The sequence below is a fragment of the Tenrec ecaudatus genome, chromosome 14 (assembly GCF_050624435.1).
Source record: "Tenrec ecaudatus isolate mTenEca1 chromosome 14, mTenEca1.hap1, whole genome shotgun sequence".
Taxonomy (NCBI): domain Eukaryota; kingdom Metazoa; phylum Chordata; class Mammalia; order Afrosoricida; family Tenrecidae; genus Tenrec; species Tenrec ecaudatus.
In genome coordinates this window covers 115,220,727-115,244,668 of record NC_134543.1, presented here as the reverse complement: position 1 = coordinate 115,244,668, position 23,942 = coordinate 115,220,727, and the positions used below count along the sequence as shown (strand labels likewise).

Sequence of the window (23,942 nt, the reverse complement as noted above, 5' to 3'; positions counted from 1 at the left end):
CCTGGTGATCTTCTAAAACATCTGATTGAAAAGTCAGTGGAGCACAGTTCTACTCTGACCAGCAGTGTGGGTCAGAACTGACTGGTTTGGTTAGCCCTTGCACTAAGAGCCTACTAACACAGCCAAACTTTGAAGAACCAAGACAGGTTTTGCATTTTTATATTTGAACCAGGGAACTGCTAAGGCAGCTGCACCCTGGTTCAACCATCACAAAGCAAGAAACCCAAGAACTAGAAAACCGAGGCTCACTGAGCCATTTATCCCGCCGCCCTCCAATTCACCCCACATGCGTTTATCTGCCAGGTTGACACCATAAACTCACTACCTCAAGCAACCTTATGCAGGGTTCCTGTGTTCATCCAGGTTGACTATAGAAACAAATCCAGAGACACTCATACATGTTCAAGAGAGAACTTTATATCAAGAGCTAATTATGCATCCAGAAAACATCCCAGCCCTGCCCAGCTATAAGTCCATAACTTCAATATTAGCCCATGAATTCCTCTTCAGACTCATGAAGCACGTGAAATGCTGCCAAATGCAGGAAGGTCACAGGCTGGTGGCTGGAAAGTCCTGTGGGTCCAGTGGCAGTGGACACAAATCCAGGCTCTGTCTGCCATCAGCGTGGCTCCATGTCGCTTATCACCAGGAAGGCAGAACAGAGAGAAAGAGAGAGAGAGAGTTCCCAGAATCCTCATGAGAGGACACACCCAGAAGGAGGGATCATTGGGCTGTGACCTCACTGACAGTCTATAGGCTCCACCCCTTTATTCTTTTATCAAGTTGACATGAAATTGTCTGAATACCACAGTTTCCAAGATTGTAAACCTTCATGGGAGTGGATAGGCTCGTCTCTTTACTATGAGGTGATTGGTGATTAGACCCACAATCCTTGTGGGTAGCAGCCCAGTGGCCAGCCCACAGCACTAGCTGGGCTCCGTATACGTGTATGTTTGTATGGGAATAATCTGCACACATACACATATATCACCTTTCTTTGTTGAAAAGCCAACTTCAGTGCTTATTTTTTGCTCACTGAAAGAAATCCAAAAACAATTTTCATTTTTCCCCCAAAAGACAAAAACCTAAGCTACTATTTGTTTTTCAGTGAGCCATGGGAGCACACCTTTTGAGCATGGAGAATGGAATCACACGCTCCATGCCCAGAATTACAGTGTACACACATCATTTCTACCTTATACAGGCCGTGCATTTTCACACCATTCCTACTTTCACTATCTGGTAGTGTTATTTTAGATTTTATGTGATATTTGTTATAATTTGATAGGCTTTTCTTGGGGGGTGGGATCTGGAAGTGCCCCAAATTTTTCCTCATATAAATTAATGATAATTACTTCTTCTCTTGAAAGGTCCGTGTGTTAGTTTGGGTAGAATAGAGAAACAAATTCATAGACATTCATAAGTATATAAGAAATAGTTTTACATACAAAAACAATTGAATATTGAGAAAATGCCCTGGCTTAGTCCAGATCAAGTCCATAAGTCCAATATTAGTCCCTATGTCTGATACCAATTTATAAAGTCCTCTTCAGACTCACAAAATACACAATGATGCTGAATGCAGGGAGATCACAGGTCAGTGGGTTGGAAGTCTTGTGGATCCAGTGGCATTGTAAGCATCTCAGTACTGTCTCTACATGGCTTCTCTAGCTCCAGAGGTCTGGTTTCATCAAGATAGGTCCATGTGGCTTCACCAGATCTCAGAGCATAGTGTCTTGTCAGTAGTTGAGCATTGTCTCAGGGAGTGAGGTGAGAGAGAGAGAGAGAGAGAGAGAGAGAGAGAGAGAGAGAGAGAAAGAATCAGTCTCCCACCTCCAAGGATGAAATCCAGGAATTCACAGAAATATCAGGAGAAGGCCATGCCCACACAGAGGCCTCACTGGGTATGATCTGATTGACAGACTAGACTCCACCCCCTTTACTCTTAATCCTATCAAGTCCCAAATTGACACCAGATTATGTTACTGCCACAGTCCATTTTCCTGGGACTGGTTCCCTATTGATAACATGCCCCAAGTATGTGCGTTTATCTAGCTATTCTCACTTCTAAGGTATTCTTAGATATGTTTGTTTTTCTGGTGGTCCATGGTATATTCAGTATTCTTTGAAACACCATATTTAATTGCATTTAGTGTTCTTATTCTTCCTTAATCATTGTCCAGCTACCATATGCACATAAGGTGATCAAAAATACCACTGTTAAGGCCATGCGTACCTTAGTCCTCAAAGTGACATATTTTAAAGAAGTCATTTTCATCAGATTTCCCCTATACAATAAGTTAATTAATTTCTTCAACTGCTGCTTCTATTGATGTTGATTATGGATCCAAATATAATGAAATATTCAATAAGTTTAATTTTTTTGTTCAATAAGATGTTGCCAATTTTTGTAAGTGTGAGAATTTTTATTTTCTGCACATTGAGTTGTAGTTCATTGTGTTAGTCTGGGTTGACTAGAGAAACAAATTCATAGACACTCATGTGTATAAGAAAGAGCTTTATATACAAGAGCAGTTGAATATTGAGAAAACATCCAAGCACAGTCCAGATCAAGTTCATTTGTCTGCTATTAGCCCATATATCTGATACCAATCTATAAAGTCCTCTTCAGACTCATGAAATGCATGCAATAATGCAAAGTTTAGGAAGATCATAGCCCAGTGTGTGGAAGGTCTTGTGGATCCAGTGACAGCATAAGCATCTCAGTGCTTGCAGGGATCTCTACGTGTCTCCTCGGGCTTCAGAGCTCTGGTTCTGTCAGCCTCTCTCCATATATTTTCTCCACAGGGATGTCTTAAAGGACTTGAGCAGAGATGGAGTGTGTTTCTTGCCTACAAGGAAGAATACAGGAGTTTCCAGGATCTTTAGGAGAAGGCCATGTTCACACAGAGGCCTCATTGTCTATGACCCAATTGATAGGCTAGACTACACCCCTTCACTCTTAATCCTCTCAAATTGACACATGATTATATAACTACCACATTCATACTGAAGGTCTTCGGCCTTCATTAGAGTACTTTAAGTCCTGTTTATTTTCAAAAGACCACTTATGTACTGCAAGTTGTTAATGAGCCTTCCCTTAATCCCGATGTTACAATTTTTTCTTATTGTCTAACTTCTCAGATTTTTTTGGCTAAGCATTCATATTGAATAAGCATGGAAAAAATATGCAATGCTGACATAAACTTTTCCTGACTCTATTTATTTACTTTATTGATCATGTTATTGGGGGCTCTTAGAGATATCATAGCATTCCATAGTTCAATCGCATCAGCAGTATTGTCCAATTAATCCCACAATGAGTTTCAAAAGATTTTCTTTCTACTTGAACTCCTTGATATCAGCTCCCCTTTATCCCCACTGTCCCCTACCATAGCCCCCAGGAACCCTTATTTTTTCCTATAATGCCCCCCCCCATATTTTACACTGCATTTTGATCTATGTACAGGTTTCATCTGAGTGTAACTATCTCTCCTAAAATTTCTATTGTACATCTTCTAAAATTCCCTTTTGCCCCAAAATGTTATCCACAACTTAGGGTGATCCATGCAGTCAAATGCCTTTTCTTAGTCAATAAAATACAAGCAAACATCTTTCTGGTATCCTCTGATTTCTCACATCAGCAATAAGAATGCTTGTTCCACACTCTCTTCTGATTCCAGATTGAATTTCTGGCTGTTCCCTGCTGATTTATTACTGCAGCTGTTTTTGAAATATCTTGAGCAAAATTTTGCTTGCATGTGATATTAATGATATTGTTTAATAGACTTCTACATTATTTTGGGTCCCCTTTCTTTGGACTAGACCCAAATATGGATCTCTTCTAGTCAGTTGACCTATAGCTGTCTTCCAAATTTCCTGTCATAGACTAGTGCGCGATTCCAGAATTGCATCTGTTTGTTGAAACATCTCATTTGGTATTCCTTCAACACTTGGAGCTTTATTATTTCCCCCCCCCAATTTCTTCACTGCAGCTTGGATTTCTTCCTTCAGTGCCGTTGATTGTTGATCTGATGCTGCTCTCTGAAATGGTTGAATGGCGATCCATACTTTTTGTCACAGTGACCTTGGGAGTTCCTTTCAGCTTGGCTTGACTCCCTGCTTCATTCATGGCTTTGCCTCTGGTCTCCGCTTGGCTCCTTTGTTCTGTCCCACTGTTTCAGAGACACAGTAGCTGATGTCTCTGGTCTGGTTTCCACTGCTTCATGCGCTCTATTTCCCATGGTCCTGGGATTACTTCTTGTGTCCAACATGGCTCTTATGCAGTTGATCGCTGGTCTTCTTCTTACTGATGAGGTTAAGCTTCTCCATAGACTCTTTCTAGAGATGACATTGATAGGATTCTGGTATATCCCATCCAGAGATGTCCACAGATGTAGTTGCTGTTTATGTTAGTGAAAAAAAAAAAGATTTTGAAATGAACAAATCCTTGGTACTGCCAAATTCTATCATATGATATTGAGTACTTTTTATCATCAAGACCATATTTTCAAACTACTGATCCTTCTTATTTGTTCACAACTTGCACATTTCAATCATCAGGAGTTACTCATCCATTTTGGTTGTATGTTTGATCAATTACACGACACTGAAGTAGGTAAGGTATCTTCAGTTACTTCATCTTTGGGGTATGGAGTTGGTGCAAAAATTTAAATAATAGTCATATGAACTGGGCTTTCTTTTTTAATTAAATTAATCATTTTTGGGGGGCTCTTACAAATCGTTTAACAATCCATCATTCAATAGTATTAAGCACACTTGTACATATGTTGCCATCATTTCCCAAACAATTTCTACTTGAGCCCTTAGTCTCAGTTCTTCTTCCTGCCCACCTCCCTCCTCCATCCTCCCATCCTCCCACTCTCGTGAATCCTTGGTCAATTAGGTAGTGTTATTGTGTGTCTTACACTGTCTGTTGTGTCCCTTCACCCACCTTTCTGTCATTTGTCTCTCTGGAGGGGGGTGCTATATATTCAACCTTGTGATGGGTTCTCTCTTTCTCCCCACGCCCTGCCCCCACTATCCCCCTACCCTCATGATATTTCTACTCTAACTACTGTTCCTGAGGGTTTTATCTGTCCTTAATGCCATGTGTCGAGAACTGTTATTTGTACCAATGTGTGTAATCCAGTCTAGCTGGATTTTTAAGGTAGAACTGAGTCATGGTAGTGCATGGGGAGAAAGCATTCAGGAACTAGAGGAATGATGTGTGTTTCATTGGTGCTATACTGCACCCTGGTTGAATCGCCCCATTCCTTGTAACACCTGTGTGGGGATGTCCAATCATCTACAGATGGACTTTGGGTCTATACTCCAACCCCCTTTGTGGTAGTTAAATAATCTGCTGTCAATTTGTGGAGAGGTAGAGTCTATCCTGTCAATGAGGTCACAGCTTGATGACCTCATTTGTAGGCTCAACAGAGATAAAAAGCTCACTGGAGGCCAGATTCACTCAGGCCCTGCAATACATTCCTGTTGACAAGCCGCATGGAGCTATGCTGATGGCAGCCAGAGCCTTGGAGCTGGAGGAGCCACGTGGAGACACATGCCAGTGCTAAGATGCTTCCACTGTCACTGGATTCACAAGGCTCTCAACCACTTGCCTGTGATCTTCCTGCACTCATCATCACTGTACATGTTGCATGAGTCTGAAGAGGAGTTTACAGAATGATACTGCATGTGTGGGATTATATTGGGCTTATGGACTTAGTCTGGACTGGGCAGGGATGTTTACTTAATGTACAATTACTCTTTTAAAATATTTTATTGGGAGCTCTTACATATATCATAACATTCCATCAATCACATAAAACAGTATTGTACAATTGCTACCACAGTCGGTTTCAAAACATTTTCTTTCTTTTTTCTACATAGATGGCATTTAATATTTTAAAAATACCATTAAACAATATATTATTTAAGGTTAAGTATAATATGAGGGGATTTTTTAAGTGTAGAAAAAATGAATTAAAATATAATGGCATCTTCCCACTTTCCCCCACATCTTTAAAAAAATCATTTTATTAGGGACTCATACACCACCCATCTCGATCCATACATACATCAATTGTGTAAAGCACATTTGTACATTCGTTGCCCTCATCATTCTCAAAACTTTTGCTCTCCACCCAAGCCCCTGGAATCAGGTCCTCATTTTTCCCCTCCCTCCCCACTCCCCACTCCCTCATGAACCCCTGATAATTCATAAATTGTTATTTTGTCATATCTGACTCTGTCCCATGTCTCCCTTCCTCCACTTTTCTGTTGTATGTCTCCCGGGGAGGAGGTCAAATTCAGGTCCTTGAAGTAGGTTCCCCCTTTCCAACCCACCCTTCCTATGCCCTCCCAGTATCGCCACTCACTCCACTGGTCCTAAGGGGATCATCCGCCCTGGCTTCCCTGTGTTTCAAATTCTCATCTGTACCAGTGTGCCTCCTCTGGTCTAGTCAGGCTTGCAAGGTAGGATTAGGATCATGACAGTGGGAGGGGGGCGGGAAGGAAGCATTTAGGAACTAGAGGAAAGTTGTATTTTTGATCGTTGCTATGTTGCACCCTGTCTTGTCTCCTCCCTAAGCCCCTTCTGTAAGGGGATGTCCAGTGGTCTACAAATGGGTTTTGGGTCTCCACTCTGCATTTCCCCGCTCATTTACTCTGGTAAGCTTTTTGTTCTGATGATGCCTGATGCCTGGTCCCTTGAGAACTTGTGATCGTGCAGGCTGGTGTACTTCTTCCATGTGGGCTTTGTTGCTTCTGAGCTAGATTGCTGCTTGTTTACCTTCAAGCCTTTAAGACCCCAGATGCTATATCTTGATAGCCAGGCACCATCAGCTTTCTTCACCACATTTGCTTATGCACCCATTTGTCTTCAGCGATCATATCAGGGAGGTGAGCACAAAATGATACAATTTTTTTTCTTTGATGCCTGATAACTGATCGCTTCAGTACCTCTTGGTCACACAAGCTGGTGTGCTTCTTCCATGTGGGCTTTATTGCTTCTGTGCCAGATGGCCGCTTATTTGCCTTCAAGCCTTTAAGACCCCAGAGGCTATCTCTTGATAGCTGGGCACCATCAGTTTTCTTCACCACATTTAGTTGTTCACCACACAATTACTCTTATAGAAGGCTATTTTATATACACATATGAATGTCTATGAAATTGTTTCTTTAGCCTACCCAGACTAACACACCCCTCTTTCATATCAATATCATTATTTGATTTGGATCTTTTGATACCTGATGCCTGCTTCCATCCACACCTCATGATCACATAGGCCAGTGTGTTTCTGCCAAGTGAGCTTATTTGTGTCTCTGCTAGATGGTCGCTTGTTAAATTTCAAGACCCCAGATGCTACATCTTTTGATAGCCGGGCACCATCTGCTTTCTTCACATTTGCTTATGCACCCATTTTTGTCTCAGCAAGTGGTGTTGGGAAGATGAGTATCAAAGAGTGCCAGGTTATTAGAACAACGTGTTCTTGTGTTAAGGGAGGCCTTGTATAGAGGCCCAAAGTCCATGTGCTATCTTAACATTTGACATATAAACATATACGTTGGCCTCTATCCCTTTCATTATAAATTAATGTATTTACACATATACATACCTATTGCTGTACCTCTATAAATAGGTTTGCCTCCCACTTCTCTCCTCTCTTCCCCTTCACCTTCTTCCTGTCCCACTATCATGCTCACCCTCCACTTGGCTCTCAGTAGTTCCTCTCAGATACGTTGGGCTTGATCAAATTCCACCAGGCATTCTACGCCATCTTCACCATCAATTTTAGATCTCTTGTTGTTCCCTTATCCCTGAGTTTGTTGACTCCCTACTCCCCCTTCCTGCCCCCCCCCCCCCCCGCCCCTCTATATAACCCCAGGACCACTGGTCCCGTTGTTTTCTCCTCAGGATTATTCTTCCTGCCTATCTTATATAGATAGGGTGAAAGAAAAAGAAAAACATACAAACAGAAAACAAAACAAAGCCCTGATATTTCCAGGGCTGTCTGCTGACCCTTGTGTATGTTTTCAGATCAAGCCTGATGAGGTGCCAAGCCTTGTCGCCAAAGTCTGAAGTCTATGTTCAGGATTCCCCAGGGGCTTGGTTACTTTGCTCCCCTTGCTGTCCTGTTGCATTCTGCTGTGTATGGGGCAGATCGGACACACTCTCCACATAGTGTCTTCAGGGCTGTCCCCTGTAGTGCTACAAGTCAATGAGGGAACACTGAGTCTTGTGGGGCTGGCCCTACGGTCCTCTCTGTGCATTGGCTACTCTGAGCAAGCATGTCATCCCTGGGGCTTGGTGGGGCATGATGAGCTTCTCTTTCTCTCTCCTCGTTAGCTCCAACTGGGCTTTCTTAAGTCATATAGATACTATCCTGTATTTGAGATAATCATCTGCAAGCTATATCTTGAAATTTTCTTTTTGATATTTACTCTGATGCCCTTCTTTTTCAATGTGTTATTTCCAGCATAGCATACCCTGTGAGAATCTGATTCAAAGTGGCCAACAGCAGTCTATTTCAATTCACTAATGATCAGGTTATCCATTTTTTCATTTTGTATTTCATTTTGACAACTTCCTATTTTCCTAGGTACGTTTTACATTCTGATTATATGGATGTTTACAGATGTTTATTTTTATTTTGAGTTGTGCTACATCACTTAGAGGTTCTGAAAGCTCTGCTCCATCCAAGCCTATGGAGGTCGACTTGACTTTGAGAAGGGAGCTCTTTCGCAGTTGTATTTTGAATGCCCCCAATCTGAGGGGCTCATCTTCCTGTAGACACTCGTGGAAACGGTCATTGTCTTATTATTCCCTTTTCCACAAGCTTTCTGAAACTGTGTGTGATATATGTGTGTTTTCTTTTGAGTTGCCTTTTTCACGCAACATAATAATTTTGAGAGTAATTCATGTTCTTATATGAACGAATAGTTCATGTTTAAATGAGTGAACATTCTACTGTATGCGGATGGTACAATTTTTTTTTATCCAGTCACTTATTGATGATCATTTTGGGGTTTTACAATCTGGGGCTACTTCAAACAAAGCTGCACAGGTTGAAATATTTGCATAAGTATGTTGTCTCTTTTGGGTAAAAACCAAGAAGTGTTTTGAGTGGGTCACATTAATGTTTAACTTTTTAAGAAGTTGCCAAACTGTTTCCATTATACATTGCCATAAGTAATGTATGAGTTCCAGTTATTCCACATTCCAGATAACATTTGTTATGATAAGTCTAATTTTTTAAGTGGGAGTTGATGTGGTCTCTCAGGAGTATCATTGGGCTGAAACAATTTTGTGTAGGGTTTTATTCGCATGGGAATTCTGGCATTACATATAATGATATTTTTACTTCAAATCTAATTGTATTTTTCAGGCTTGGCATATTGGTCTTGAGATTTGTTTTTCAGAGAGAGTCCTGGTTAGGAATAATTTCTTTATCTCTCTTCAGCTGCGTTGGAGTGATCTAGTTCCTTTTACTTTGACCAAGGTCACCTCTAGAGAGTTTTGTTTCCTGCCATAGACTGAATCAGTACCAGTCCACTATACTAAGTGGTTTCCAGTTTCCTCTTAGTTTTTCATTTTGGGCGATTTCCTAAATTTATTTGCAAGCTTGGTCATGAAACAACGACATGTACACGGACAAAGGGCTTCACAAATCTCAAGGAAAAATGGAATTAAAACATGGCATTTTCTCACAAACTTTTTGAAGCTCTCTTATGTGTGTATATCGTGTACTCTATATGTATGTACCATGTGCATTTGTATATGAAGAGATAATATTAAATATGTAACATTTTTCTCTTTTTTCCCACAGTGATTGCCCCATTTAGAATCTCACTAGCTGTGTTCGAGGGTCCCTTTTTCTCCACACTTTCCAGGATTTGTTGTTTTCTATCAGTGTTGTTATATTCTTTAGCTTTGCCATTAACACTTGGGTAAAATGATAGTTCATCTTCGTGATGATTTCCATCTCTATAATGATTTATTTAAGAGGAAAATGAATCATGTTTTTAAAAGCAAATTTCAGGCATTAGTCACCTAGATGAGTTGGTGTTTTTTTCTAGGCTAGGTTGCAAAATTATTTTCAAATTGTGGTGCAGATAGCTGTCTTTTTCTTGAGAGATGTCAGAATATGCTGAGGTCAGGGAAACAGTAGGATCTGGGTGTAGAGTAGTAGATGGTTCTGATTCTTCTCTTCATCAGTTTTAACTATCAATAATTTGAAGTAAAGTCTTATTTCCTTGATGGAAATCCACTGATTACTAACTCCTCTAGTTGACGAGGAAAGCGGGAACGAAGTCATTAAAGTTCGCCTCTCCTTAAATTGATGTTGTGATACGATCAATTCCCCAAATTCAAGAATGGTGACCATTTGCATTTCTCTTTTCTGTGCGTCCAGGATTCCGTCGACATGAGATCTTCCCTGCAGGCGGTGGCACTCTGGGGAGTAAAGGCACCGCCGCACAGTATTACCTCCATCATTATTACCGATGACCAACAGACAATTGTCACGGGAAGTCAAGAGGGTCAGCTCTGTCTCTGGGATCTCTCACCGGAACTAAATGTCAGTGTAAGCTTTTTCTACTGAAATAGTCAACACTCAGAGCATAAACAGAGTTGCTTCTCCCAACCCACCCAGTAGAAAGCTTACAAGAGGGTCAACTCAAGTAATGAAATTATTTCAATTCCACATTTAGGGGAAAATATTGTATGCTGTGTGAAAGTCACACTTAAAAATTCTATTAGGAATATTGCTCATCTTAGCTACCAATTAAATGCCATCGCCTTTTAAGTTATGCTGAGTTTTACTATTTTATATCCTGAATTAAATGTTTAAGTAACTGAACTACAGACATGGAAGTATAATTCTGAAAATTATGGCTCATTAATCTAAACAAAGGGTACCCTTGAAAACCACAATTAGCTAAATGAGTAATATCTTAATTATCTGGGTGCTTCTGTCTGTTTGGCCTTCTTGCTATTCTTCTAGCCTGTGCTTGCCTGTGATTTTACAGAGCACATCAAAAAGCCCTAAATCCAATTTACTGTTGTCGTTTCTTTATTTCAGAACCTGACCTCACCTAGGATTTGGCCCATTGATTAGCAATTAATTGTCCCTGTCCCAAGTCATAAACATTTAACATATCGGAATAGATATTTGCTTAACACTAGCAGGCTCTAGACCCAATTTGAACACTTAAACTAATGATGTGCTTAAAGTATACTGCCCTCATTAAGAAGCCTTTTAAAGATCAAAGACGATTTTTAGCCTTTAAAGTTTGTCACTTTGAAACCTAAATTAACAATTAATTGTAATTCTATTTTATTGTGTAATTAATTAACATCTCCCATCGCCGAGCAGTTCTGCTACAGGACTGCCAAGCACTGAAAAGCTCAGTAGCTCAGCTCAATGTTTATAGACATTCCTGAAAGAAGGAACTGGGTCAATGCCACAGCTGCACTTTGAGAACGGTGACCCTCACATATAGTTTATATTACCCTTTAAACTCACACTCCTGAATGGCTTAAACCACCTAGCTACTAGTTTTAATAGAGAAGCAGGGTGTTTTCTGGGTGGCTCCATTGTTTTATAATATATGGGTTGCTAGAAGCCTGAGAAATTTGGAATCCTCTCCTCTATCTTTTTGTATAAATCCATGTTTTCTCAGCATTATTCCACAGTCCTTTATTGAATGCATATAATAAGTTAGACAGTGTGTTAGGTACCTAAGTTCATCCTTTAGCAGGACCTGGCACTGGCTGCCTAGGAGATGAGTGTAGTAGAGGAAGGGTGGGTAAGGTTCAGTACCGCCACGATGCACCGTGCAGCATACCACAGAGTCGGATCTTATCTGCATTGCATCTTAAGTGGGGAAAGATACTGTGCCCTACTTCTCCTTGAAGAAAGTCTTTTGCTTGGGATAAGAGTAGCAATTCTCAATGAGGGACCAGTTTTCTCGCAAGAAAACTTTTCTGGGCAGTTTTAGTTTTCCTCCTTGTAGGTTAGGAACTTCTACAGTATTAAGTCCAGAAAAAAATTAAGTGGGAACCTCTTTACAGACCATGGGAGCGATGTTAAGAAAAGATACTGGTTGGATGTTAGCCACTTGAAGAGATGCAGGAGAGAGGAGAAGAAACACTCCAGGGTACGTTCAGACTTGAGTCGTGAGTGTTGAGTAGTGCAGGTGAGGTGATGGTATCATGTATTTGCCTAGGTAGTAGAAGGGATAAGAGGACCATAAACCCGCTGCCCTCAAGTTGATTCTGAGCCCTTGGGACCCTGTAAGACCTTTCCATAGGGTTTCCAAATGGAATCTTTATGAGTGCAGATGGACACATCTTCCTCCTCAGAAGCACCTGCTTCTTTCAAACCACCCACCTTTCAGATAAAAGATGAGTGCTTTAAGCACTGTTACCAGGGCTTTTTAGGAATCAACCCACTGCTGTCCAGTCCATTCTGACCTTTGAGTCCCTATAGGACAGAGTAGAACTGTGCCATGTGGTTTGTGAGTCTGCAGGTCTTTATGGGAATCGATAGCCTCATCTTTATACCCAGGAGAGGAAAGTAGATTTGAGCCTCTGACCCTGTAGTTAACAGCCCAATGGCTAGCCTACCACACCACCAGGTGCCACTTTTCTTAGGGATAGGGAGTGACAACAGAGCTGACTTAACTTCTGGACATATTGGCATGTTCATGTATTTAGTGCGGACTGAGTATACCTATCAGTCTTTTGCTGTTCATGGATGGTGGGTTGATCTGGTTCACAGAGCTAGAGAATGAGTCTTCCTGTCCAGGGCTGCCCATCACAGGCTTAGACGATCTGAAGCACTTCCAAGTTCAGATGCACAGCCTCTTCAATTCTCCTGAAAAGAACTTTTTCATTTGGGAGTATTGTTAGTTCTAATTTTGATAGCTGCTGCTTATCATACACCTTAAGTGTTGAGAAAAGTCAAATGAATATCCTTTTAGATATACTCCTTTAGTACTGAAATATTTTTTTAAAAACCTAATCAAACATTGTCAAAAGGAAAAAAAAAACATTGTCAAAAGGAGGACTGGGAAAAGCTTTTTCTAGATGCTTAAATTTACTCCAGCGATGATAACCTCTTCTCCATTTGAGGGTATTTTACCCTGTTTTGTGTTTGTTTTCTGGATATATATATATATATATATATATATATATATATATATATATATATATATATACACACACAAAACCTGGGATATTCATTATTTATTTTTCCACAACTAAGGGGATTTATTAGAGAAGTTAATAGGTTACCACAAGTCAGGATCAGCAAATAATAAGCGTATTGTCATTGGTCTCCTCAGCCAGCCACCAAATCTCTCTCTGCTTCTCAGGCTATCATATATATATTTTAAATTCACATATAAGAGGAAAATGCTGATAATTTAAGTCACAGGTTAATTAGTTTTTTCTTTATGGTTAAAAATCAACATTGCCATATCTCGAACCAAAAGCCAAATAAGGTATTATAATGGTTACAAAAAAATATAATAGTTTCTAATCTTATTTTGTAAACCTATGCTGAATTCTGAAATTTGGTCATCAGTATGCTACTATCAAATGGGGGATATTTTCTGCGGAGTAAGCATCAACATTGACTTATTTGTATTCAAAACAGTCATGTGGTAAAACATGTCTGGCAATCATCTAGATATTATGTTTGACATAAAACAAAAAAGACATAAAAATGTGTACAACCCCATTCTTTGACCTAGAGGTTTATTTTTCCATGGATTTGATATGCCACCTATCACTAGAACATGTTTCTTAATTATACATAGGAAAATTATTTGATATGATATGTATATGTTAGAGTTTCCCAGTTGTTTAATTGCTCACTGTCACCATTTTTAGATTTCAGCAAAGGAACTCCTCTTTGGTCATTCAGCTTCAATAACATGCTTGGCGAGAGCAAGGGACTTCTCCAAACAGCCTTATGTTGTTAGCGCCGCTGAAAATGGGTAAGGATGATATGTGGAGCGGTCCTCACCATATCTCTATCTTCATTTACTTATTTATTTGAACCACGATTTTGTACAGGACTTCAGGACTGCAGGAAATCTTTGTTCATGGTATGTCTAAGAGCATTTAGATCTTGCTTGTATACCTTGAATGGAGGCCCCAAGGAAAGCCATCAACATGGTGACACTGTCTCCAGAGATCAGTATACGGGAGGGTGACAGCGACAGCACAGCTGATGTATCATGCCGTATGTCCGAAGGCTACTGGCAAATACCACTCGCTTAATTGTTTAAGAACTGGAAATGGAACCATCTGGGTTCTCGTTTTTTCTTCATACACAGACAATCCCCAGTTTATGGGATGGGGTTCTGTTCCGATGAATCCGTGGTCAGTTGGTTCTGAAGTAAATTGAATACCTCAATTTTTTCTTTCAGTTTACACTATTCGTGTCTTTTATTGTCAGTGTCTATATAGAAACTGTGTTTTTTGAGGGTTGGAAACAATGCATGTAACAGGAATATATATATGATATATCATATATATATATATTAGTACATATACACTTAAAAAACACGAATCCAAACAATATCACAAGAGCACGTGATAGTTCAGTTTATGGTAACATGAATCGCTCATAAATTAGGGAAGACCTGTAAGTAGTAGCTTACTTGGAATCCTTAAGAAAATTCATCTAAGCGGTTTTCCTTTCACAAAACAATTCCGTAGTTCCCCTCGTCATGCTGTACCTCCTGTGTGATGCCATTATAAAACTCAAAGAGGAGGACTTGGTTGTAAGTGACAGGGCAGGAGAGGGACAGGAAAGGGGCAGTGATTTGGATGCGGTTTCATGGCACGGAGGCTTGTTCCACCTAAATAGGACTTAATTGTAGGCCCCACTAATGGGAGAGCTTATAGGAACTTGGACTCTTTTGATGAGCTGTAGGCCAGATTATAACAAGGAATGTGGAATCAATTCAGCATGCATTCATGTAGGCAGGGTTGGGTTGCTAGTTGAAAGACGAGAATCCCTCCTTTATTTATTTTACTCCAAGGATGAATAATATGACTGAGTTATGAGACACAAAAGAATAAGGAGGCGTCAAGTGTCTGATTTGCAGAAAGACTAGCTCAACAAACTGTCAAGTGGAAGAGATATCAGGTATATTTATTCTCATACATTAGAGTAAAGCAAGAAGTATTATACTCAGAGAGATTGAGCTTTGGGTGGTTCCAAAGTGATATGTCACAGAACATTCGTTTTCCCTTTGTTCCAGTAGCTTTCATGCACCGAGGCTGCCGCCACAAAACCCGCTACACATGCTTACATGTTTATGCCTGAGATATGAGGATTTGGGGAATGTCCTAGTTACCCAATGCTGCTATAGCAGAAATACCACGAACGGGGGTTTAATGGACATGCACATATTTTCTCATAGTCTAGGAGGTTAGAAGTGTGAGTTCAATGTCCCCGTTCTAGAAGGCATTCTCTGTCATCTTTGGAGTCTGTAATCTTTATAGAAACATATCACTAGACCGGAGCTGCTTGTGGGTTGAGACCACCAAATTTTGAGTTAACAGTTAAGCCTTTAAACACTGCTCCGTCAGGGCACCTTAGTCATAGACATTGCGATTAGAATTTATGACACATTTGGGGGCCAGGAGGGGTTACAATTCAATCCACAATTATGATTTCTTTCTGGGGCTACTCAAAGACCTCAGAAAAGCTTAATAGCTAAGTGATAAAAATACAACTTGAACTGACTGCTATAGAGCTGATTCTGAATCATAGTGACCCTCTAAGACAAGGTACAACTGTCCTTGTGGGTTTCTGAGACTCTAACTCTTTATGGAAGTAAAACGCCTTGTATTTTTCTTGAGCAGCAGCTGGTGGTTTTGAACTGCTGACCTTGTGGTTAGCAGCCCACCACCTGAACACTACACCACTAATGCTCCTTAGTTAAATGAGAAGTAAATCTGGGAAGGAACTGGGTCCCAGCTATACGTTTTGACCCAGTAGCCCAGTACATATACACTTAAAAACTCCAGCTCCAGAAAAAGATGATCATTCTTCGTCATGCATATTAATGCAAATGTAAATATGATGGTAAGAAGGCTTATAAGTCTGATTTTGTCTGAACAAAACATCAGCACATTGTTAGAAAATATACATAAGCACAGGCCATAAAATGTAATGGCATATAGATAAACACATACCATCACTCTTGGTCCACAATTGCATATAAGAGGGCAGTGATCAGATTCCATATTTTGTAGTTTTCTCACAGTGGATAAAGAGCTTGATGAAATTTCTACTTTAAGTTACATATACATGTTGACATTTCTACAGTAACTGAATTTATAGGATTATAATATGAAGGTAAGGAAAAAAAGTATTGCTACAGGATCTTAGAAAACTTCATTAACCAAAACTATAAAAATGGGAAGCTATTAATTTTTAATATCTCCACTCTCAAGATCCATACATGTCTGAAGGTGTTATTGGCATCTGTCTACCCCTCTCCTGAAGGATTCTATGTTTCTCGGGTTAGGCCAGCGTGCTAACACATAGCTGTCACTCTTTGAGAGGCTCAAAGTGTGCTCCTTTTCAGTCTACATTGAGTTTGAGGAATAAGCAGAATTCTGAAAGGGCAGGATCAGGACTGTTGGCAGATGTGGTAAAGGTTCTCGACAAAATTATTTTAGGACTGTCCTTGTACCTCTCAAAGAATGAACAGGCACATTGTCACATTGGGGGGAAAGTTCTCAATGAATATTTCTTGGCCTTTTTCTTACCAATTCAGTTTTAGGTTAAAAAAAAATCTTCCAAGCAAGCCCTTGTGATTGCTCTACATCTATCACTGGGGGAGCGTTTTCAGAAGCATGGATCACAGATGTAAAAATGTGATATAATGAGCCTAATAGGCAGTTAAGGTTACATCCCAGAGTTCAAAATATATGTAAAGCTGTCCACTGATAATAGTCCGACAGAGTTTTGATCCACTATCTGGAGAGAAATTTACTGTGGTAGGTACATACTCCGGTCAATTTGAGGATTAAGAGTGTAGGGGTGGAGTCTAGTCTGTCAAGGAGATAGTCAATGAGCCTTCTGTGTGGGAATGGCCTTCTCCTGAGAATTCTGGGAACTGCTGGGAGGTAGGGGACACACTCTCCTCTACGCACTCCCTTGGGTACTCTCCACTGACAAGACTGACTCTCTGTGAGACATCCCTGAGGAGAAGCCGCATGGCATGGACCTACCTTGATGCAGCTCTGGGTGCTGGGGGAAGCCACATGGAGACCCCTGCCAGCGTTAAGATGCTTATACCTCCACTGGATCCAAAGACTTTCTCCCCACTGGCCTGTGATCGTCCTGTACTTGGCATCATTGCATGTGTCTCATGAGTCTGAAGAGGACTCTATAGATTGGTAGCAGACATATGGGCTTGGACCAGACTGGGTTGGGATGCTTTCTTAATGTAAAATTACCCTTTATATAAAACTCTCTCTTATGCAAATTTGCATGTTTATGAATTTGTTTCTCTAGTCTACCCAGTCTAACACACTTACTTAAAGACAGAGAAACAAGGGATTTGAAAACAACACATTCCAAGAGTTCAACCTGGAGCTATGGAATTAGAATCACTGAAGGGGGGACCCAGATGATAGTAACTTTTGTAGTATTCACAGGTGATTGTTGATGTGACAGTGGAGTTGGAGACCTTCAAATACCAACCTCTCCTTCCCAGCAGATGAGCTAATATTTCTCAGTGTTGTTATTTAAGGTTGAACTAAATCCAACAATTTCTATACCTTTGAAATACTTTCATGTAGCCTTTTCTCCCAGTCTTATTTTTAGAAACATATGCATATTCTATAGAATATGCTATTCTGTAGACTTCCCTGTCCTTTGACATGGGATGGCATCAACACCATCACCAATGAAGATAGCAGAACACCATTAGTGAGACAGGAAATAAGGAAAAGATCAAAATCAATATCAGAGGACACACTCTGGGGTTTGCTCTTGAGCCCAGAGGAGCTGAAGCCCATGGGAAGACAGCAGAAGGCCAAGTCAAACCGTGCACGGAATACACGGAACTAGGAAGCCAAAATGCAGCCTTCCATTTGGATTAAAAAGCAGTATAAAGAAAATGAACATCTTCACGACTGGGCCAGGGGACACAATCCTGATGATAAGTGGAGAAATGTCGACATTGTCAAGGATTTCCTTTCACTTGGATCCACAGTGGTAAATAACACTCATGGAAGTAGCAGTCAAGAAATGGAGCCATGTATGTATGTGTATATATGTGTATATGTATGTGTATATATGTATATATATATCATATTAAATGAAGGGGGAAGTGCAGAGTGGAGACCCAAGGCCCAAATGTCGACCAATGGAGATCCCCTCATAGAGGGGTTTAGGAGAGGAGATGGGTTAATTAGGGTGTGAGGTAGTTTCGATGAAGAACACAGCTTTCCCCCAGATCCTGGATGCTTCCTCCCCCCAACTACCATGATCCGAATTCTACCTTGCAGGGCTGGATAGGACAGAGGCTGTACACTGGTGCATATGAGGGTTGGAGGTACAGGGAATCCAGGGTGGATGATACCTTCAGGACCAAGGGTGTGAGGGACGATGCTGGGAGAGTGGAGGGTGAGTGGGTTGGAAAGGGGGAACTGATTACAAGGATCCACATGTGACCTCTTCCCTGGGAAAGGGACAGCAGAGAAGGGGGGAAGGGAGACTCCGGATAGGGCAAGATATGACAAAATAACAATGTATAAATTACCAAGGGCATATGAGGGAGGGGGGAATGGGGAGGGAGGGGGGGGAAAAGAGGACCTGATGCAAGGGGCTTAAGTGGAGAGCAAATGCCTTGAGAATGATTGGGGCAGGGAATGTATGGATGTGCTTTATACAATTGATGTATGAATATGTATGGATTGTGGTAAGAGTTGTTTGAGTCCCTAATAAAATGTAAAAGAAGAAAAGAGAAAAAAATGATTAGGGCAAAGACTGTACAGATGTGCTTTATACAATTGATGTATGTATATGTATGAACTGTGAAAAGAATTGTATGAGCCCCAATAAATTGTTAAAATAAAAAAAAATGTGCTGGAAAAAAAAAAAAAGAAATGGAGCCATGTAGTGCATCGGGGAAATCTGCTGCAAAAAAAAAGGTTCTTTGAAGTATTAGAGAGCCTATATGTCAGCTTGAGGATTGAGGTCTGACTGCCCCAAGATACGGCATTTTCAATGGCCCCCTATGCTCGTTACAGCTAGGCAAGGCGTAAGGAAGCCCACAGACAAATTGATACATTTAAATTATGGTGCTAGTGAAAACTTGCAAGTACCTTGGATTCCCAGAGCAAACAATGTGTCAGGGTGGTAATGCAGTCTGAGTCTTCTTGGAATCGATGATAGCGAAGCTTTGCTTTTGCCTCCTAGTACTTTGTTATTAGAGCGGGGCTAGTCCCTGGAAAAGGGCATCGTGCTTGGTAGAGGGTGAGTTGAAAAGTGGAGGACTTTCAACAAGATGAATTGGCACAGTGGCTATAACACTGTGCTCAAATGGAATAATTATGGGGATGGTTGAGTACCAGGCAGTGTGTCGTTCTGATGTACTTAGGGTTGCTATGAGTTGTAACTGAGTTGACAAGCCCTGAAAGCAACCAGAATACCCACCACACTCTCCTTTCAGCTTCCTAAAGGACCTTGGGGTACAAGGCTAGGTGTACACAGTGGAGAAGGAAAAAAGAAAAACCTATTTCTCACACTTGCCATTATTGGCATTCTTGTTCGTGGTCATTATTGGTCAGGAGGCGGTTCTATGCATCGTAGGATGCTTAGCAGCATCCTTGGTCTCTGCTCACTAGATGCCAGTAATATTTCCCCGGTTGCAACAACTGCAGATATCCTCAAAACAGAAACAAACAAACAACAAAACACTGCCCTTTAATGAATTCTAACACATAAAGACCCTAGCCAGGGTTTCCATGACTGGACACCCTTATGGGAGCAGTAAGCTTCCTCTTTCTCTCGCCAAGCAGCTGGTGGGTTTGACCTGTGGTTTGCAGTCTGACCAGAGTGCCACGGATATTCCCAAACTTGAACTAAACAAAATTCACTGCCATCAACTTGATCCTGACTCATTGTGACCCCAGGGAACAGGATAGAATCCCCTTTGTGTGTTTCTGAGAGTGTAGCTGGAGTGGAAAGCCTCGTTTTCGGTAATTAGCCATTGTGGGCCAAAATTGCCCACGTTTAAGCATAGTTGACCTACAACAGTGAATTCTAGTGATTTTTTTTAAGTCAGCAAAACACCAGATTTCTGTAGTATTTAACAATATTAGACCTAACATGAGAGGGCTTTGAAAGATTCGTGGAAAAATGAAACTGAAAGAGAATGGGGTTTTCCCATGAATGTTTGAAGCCCTTTCGTATTTTACTGTTTATATTAGTTTTTCCCACAAACTAATCCAGCTTACCTTTTTCATTATGGAAGTTTTTGTTCATGTGTTGAAACTGTAAAAATTGAGGAAGTAGCCAAACAACTCTGAAACAGCTATACTGGTGTTCGTGATTATTCGTGAATTATTCCAAACTCTTTATCCTTGCTAATATATGGGCATAGAAGTCAATTTTCTGAACTAGCGTTTTCTCAATATTAGTGACAAAGCTGATCTCAAGATGCGTTGGTCTGTCTGGGTGCTTTTACATGAGCAGCAAAGAAGTCACCTGCGAGTCCCAAAGTGGCCTCTTGGTGGCACTGTTTATTTTTAACAAAATTGGTGTCTCACTTCTGGATAAGGCAGCAACTGGATCCAATCTGCTTTTTCAGAGTCTGTAGTTTAAGTCCAGTGAGAGACACCATTTTCAGGAGGATGCACTTTTGATAGCAGGCTTGTTGTCCTGTCCGTCTCAGGGGCCACGGTGGCTGCATCCCCACAAATTGTTCCAGGCCAGCGTAGCCCTAAAGGAAGGCTCGCAGGCTGGTGGCAGGGTGTCATTACCTACCCCAAAATGGCACAGGTACACTGTGTCAGCCTCTGCTAATGACCACGATGCTTTCTCGCTCAGTAATCTGTCGCAAAAAGCCACACAAACGATCGGGCTGCACTTAAGTGCCGCACGAAAGTAAAACTTGGTGGCACAAAAATGATTGTAGCCAATTGAGTGGAAATGACAGAGGATAATACTAAGTTTTCTCTGCCAGGGAGATGTGTATTTGGAATGTCACCAACGGACAGTGCGTGGAGAAGACCACACTTCCCTACCGGCACACTGCAATCTGTGTAAGCGCCCCAACCCCCTTCACACGTCTCTGTAAGCCATAACTGCCGTAGAGAATTCACTGTGCGCACGCCTAATTCACGTGCTCAGAAACTATTCTTTCCTTCGTACTTTCTTTTTGTCAGGAGCATAGAATATCCTCAGCTTTCACCTTCTGTTTTAACTTGGTATTTCCCCAAGAGTTATTATCTAAGCTGATTTTTAAAATAATTTTCTTCTGTGAGTACCTATTTCTAACAGATATATTTGAGAAGTGACTTTCATGAAGCACAGAGAAAGACTTCGTCTTAATGATGCGCTACTTTATAAAGCAAAACATTTGTTCTCATTTGTCCATCCTTAATCTACTTTTTGGTGATAGGCTCTTCATTTCTGTATTTATTTATTTTTTTATGAAGAGAGCAGAAAGGCTTAGCCATAATCCTTGTGATAATGTCCCCATATGCAAAGCAAATTTTGAATTTCAGTGGCGTGATTCCTAGCACTGACATCTTTTTTTTTTAATTTCTTATTTACTGTCATGAGTTTTAGAATTGATGACTTTTATATTGTATATCCACACTCATTTAAAAAAAACATTTTTCTTGGAGGAAAGCTTTTCACATGGAGAGAGCTCCTTAAAGGGAGACTATTTTACTTTTATCTTTGATAAAAGCCATTCTGAACAATTATTTGGTACAGTTGTTCCTTAACTGCTCCTTCAAGTGTAGCCGTGTTTCCAGGAGAAGGAACCTGGGCTTTGCTGTTGTTTCTTAGTTACATTATACAACAGAAATGATATAATTCTAAGCTCTCCATGATTTGGAATAAGACCCTCCACCCCCGCCCTCCACCTACACACACACACACACACACACACACACACACACACACACACACACATGCACACACACACACATGATCTTCCCTTCTTCAGCCAAAAAAGCTGGCAGACAAATGAGAATGCAAAGTAAAATGTAACGTCAACCCTTTGGGAGTAGGAGAGTTGAACTAGAGTCTATTTTAGTTTTTATTCCACCCTACGTCTTACTTGGATGGACCATCAAACTGAAATACAGGGAATTCTACTCTATACCCACATCAAGTTCATTGTTCGTGACACAATTATGTTTTTGCTTTTGCACCCCATGTGTACAGTATTACCACTGCTCGTTCCGGATGACCGGAGAAGGCTGGCTTCTGTGTTGTGGAGAATACCAAGACATCCTCATAATTGATGCCAAAACTTTGGCTGTTGTTCATACGTTTGCATCATCACAGTCTCCCGATTGGATCAACTGCATGTGCATTGTTCATTCCATGAGAGTTCAAGGTAATCATTAGGCATTGTAAACCACTTTGGATGCACTGATGTGGTCAAGAGCTAACCCAGTAGTAGGGAAAAGTGTGTCAGACAGAAAAACGGAGGTCACTGATACCAGGGATCCTATGCATTAAATTGTCAGTGAGCCGGGCAACTGAAATGAAAAGGAGAGAATTGGGGTTTCTATGCCCCATTCCTGCTTATTATGTTTTAACACCAGCGAGGAACTGTTTTTTGTAGATTTGCAGGACTCTAGAAACTTTCATGGTGCTGTCTTTTCTGCCAGAGCCCTGGAGCCTTAGCGGTTATGCATTGGTCTGGGAACTGCATGGTTGGCAGTTTGAAACCACCAGACGCACCAAGGGAGAAAAAAAATGGGCTTTCTACTGCTGTAAATAAACAGTTACAGTCTTGGAAACCCACAGGAGTTGCTGTGAGTCTGCAATGCCTTGATGACTATGAATTTTGTTTATATTATGTATGTATGTATATATATATATATACATAAATAACTCTAGATAGAGAGATGTATCCCCCCAAACTCTGGATTTTTCCCCAAATTATGTATGTATGTATGTATGTATTTGCAAAACAACCTTATTACCTTCAAAGTCCTCTCCCTTCAGTTAATACATTTGTCAAATAGGTGATTCCATTCTTGGAAACATTTCTCAAACTCATCAGTTTGGATGACTGACAGCACCTTCCTCATTTTTTTCTGCACCTCATCTATTGTTGTCAAATTGCTGTACTTTCATGTCCCTCTTCATTCACAGACACAAAAAGAAGTTACATGGAGTGAAGTCAGGTGAGTCAGGTGCATGGGGCAAGAAAGGCATGCTAGTCTCTTGCCAAACGGAAGCACTGAGATGGCTGTGTGAGCAGGTGCATTGTCGTGGTGGCAAAACCAGTTCCCATCTGCCACAAATCAGGCCTTTTATGTTGCACAGAATTATATAATCCTTTCCAAACCTCTAAATAGAATGCTTGATTAACAGTCTGAACTGGTGTAATGAACTCCAAATGCTCTATCCCTCTCACATCAAAAGAACCAAAACCAAAAACACAAAAGCACATAAGCATCATCTTGATCTTTGATTTCACTGATGAGCTCTTTTGGGGGCGAGGGGATGATGGTGTCTTCCAATCCTCGATTAGTGCTTGTTTTGGGGGTCATGAGAATAGCACCGTGTCCCATCACGAGTAATGACCTTGGAAAAGAAAGTCTGGGTGGCTTCTGACCTGTTCTCTCAAAGCACAGCAAATTTTCAGTCAGTACTCTTTTCCCTGCTTAGTCAGAACCTGAGACTCAAATTTCAGTGACCCTT

At 40.8% G+C, this 23,942-nt stretch overlaps 1 protein-coding gene across 1 annotated transcript in view; it reads left to right on the top strand.

Moving 5' to 3' along the window:
* The first annotated feature begins 10,430 nt into the window (after window positions 1-10,430).
* Window positions 10,431-23,942, top strand: part of WDR72 (WD repeat domain 72) — a 250,223-nt gene continuing 236,711 nt past the window's right edge. Inside the window, exons 1-4 of the mRNA XM_075531694.1 lie at window positions 10,431-10,583; window positions 13,904-14,010; window positions 21,235-21,313; window positions 22,449-22,623. Of these exons, the coding sequence (XP_075387809.1) occupies window positions 10,431-10,583; window positions 13,904-14,010; window positions 21,235-21,313; window positions 22,449-22,623 (514 nt within the window). The remainder of the gene's footprint in view (window positions 10,584-13,903; window positions 14,011-21,234; window positions 21,314-22,448; window positions 22,624-23,942) is intronic.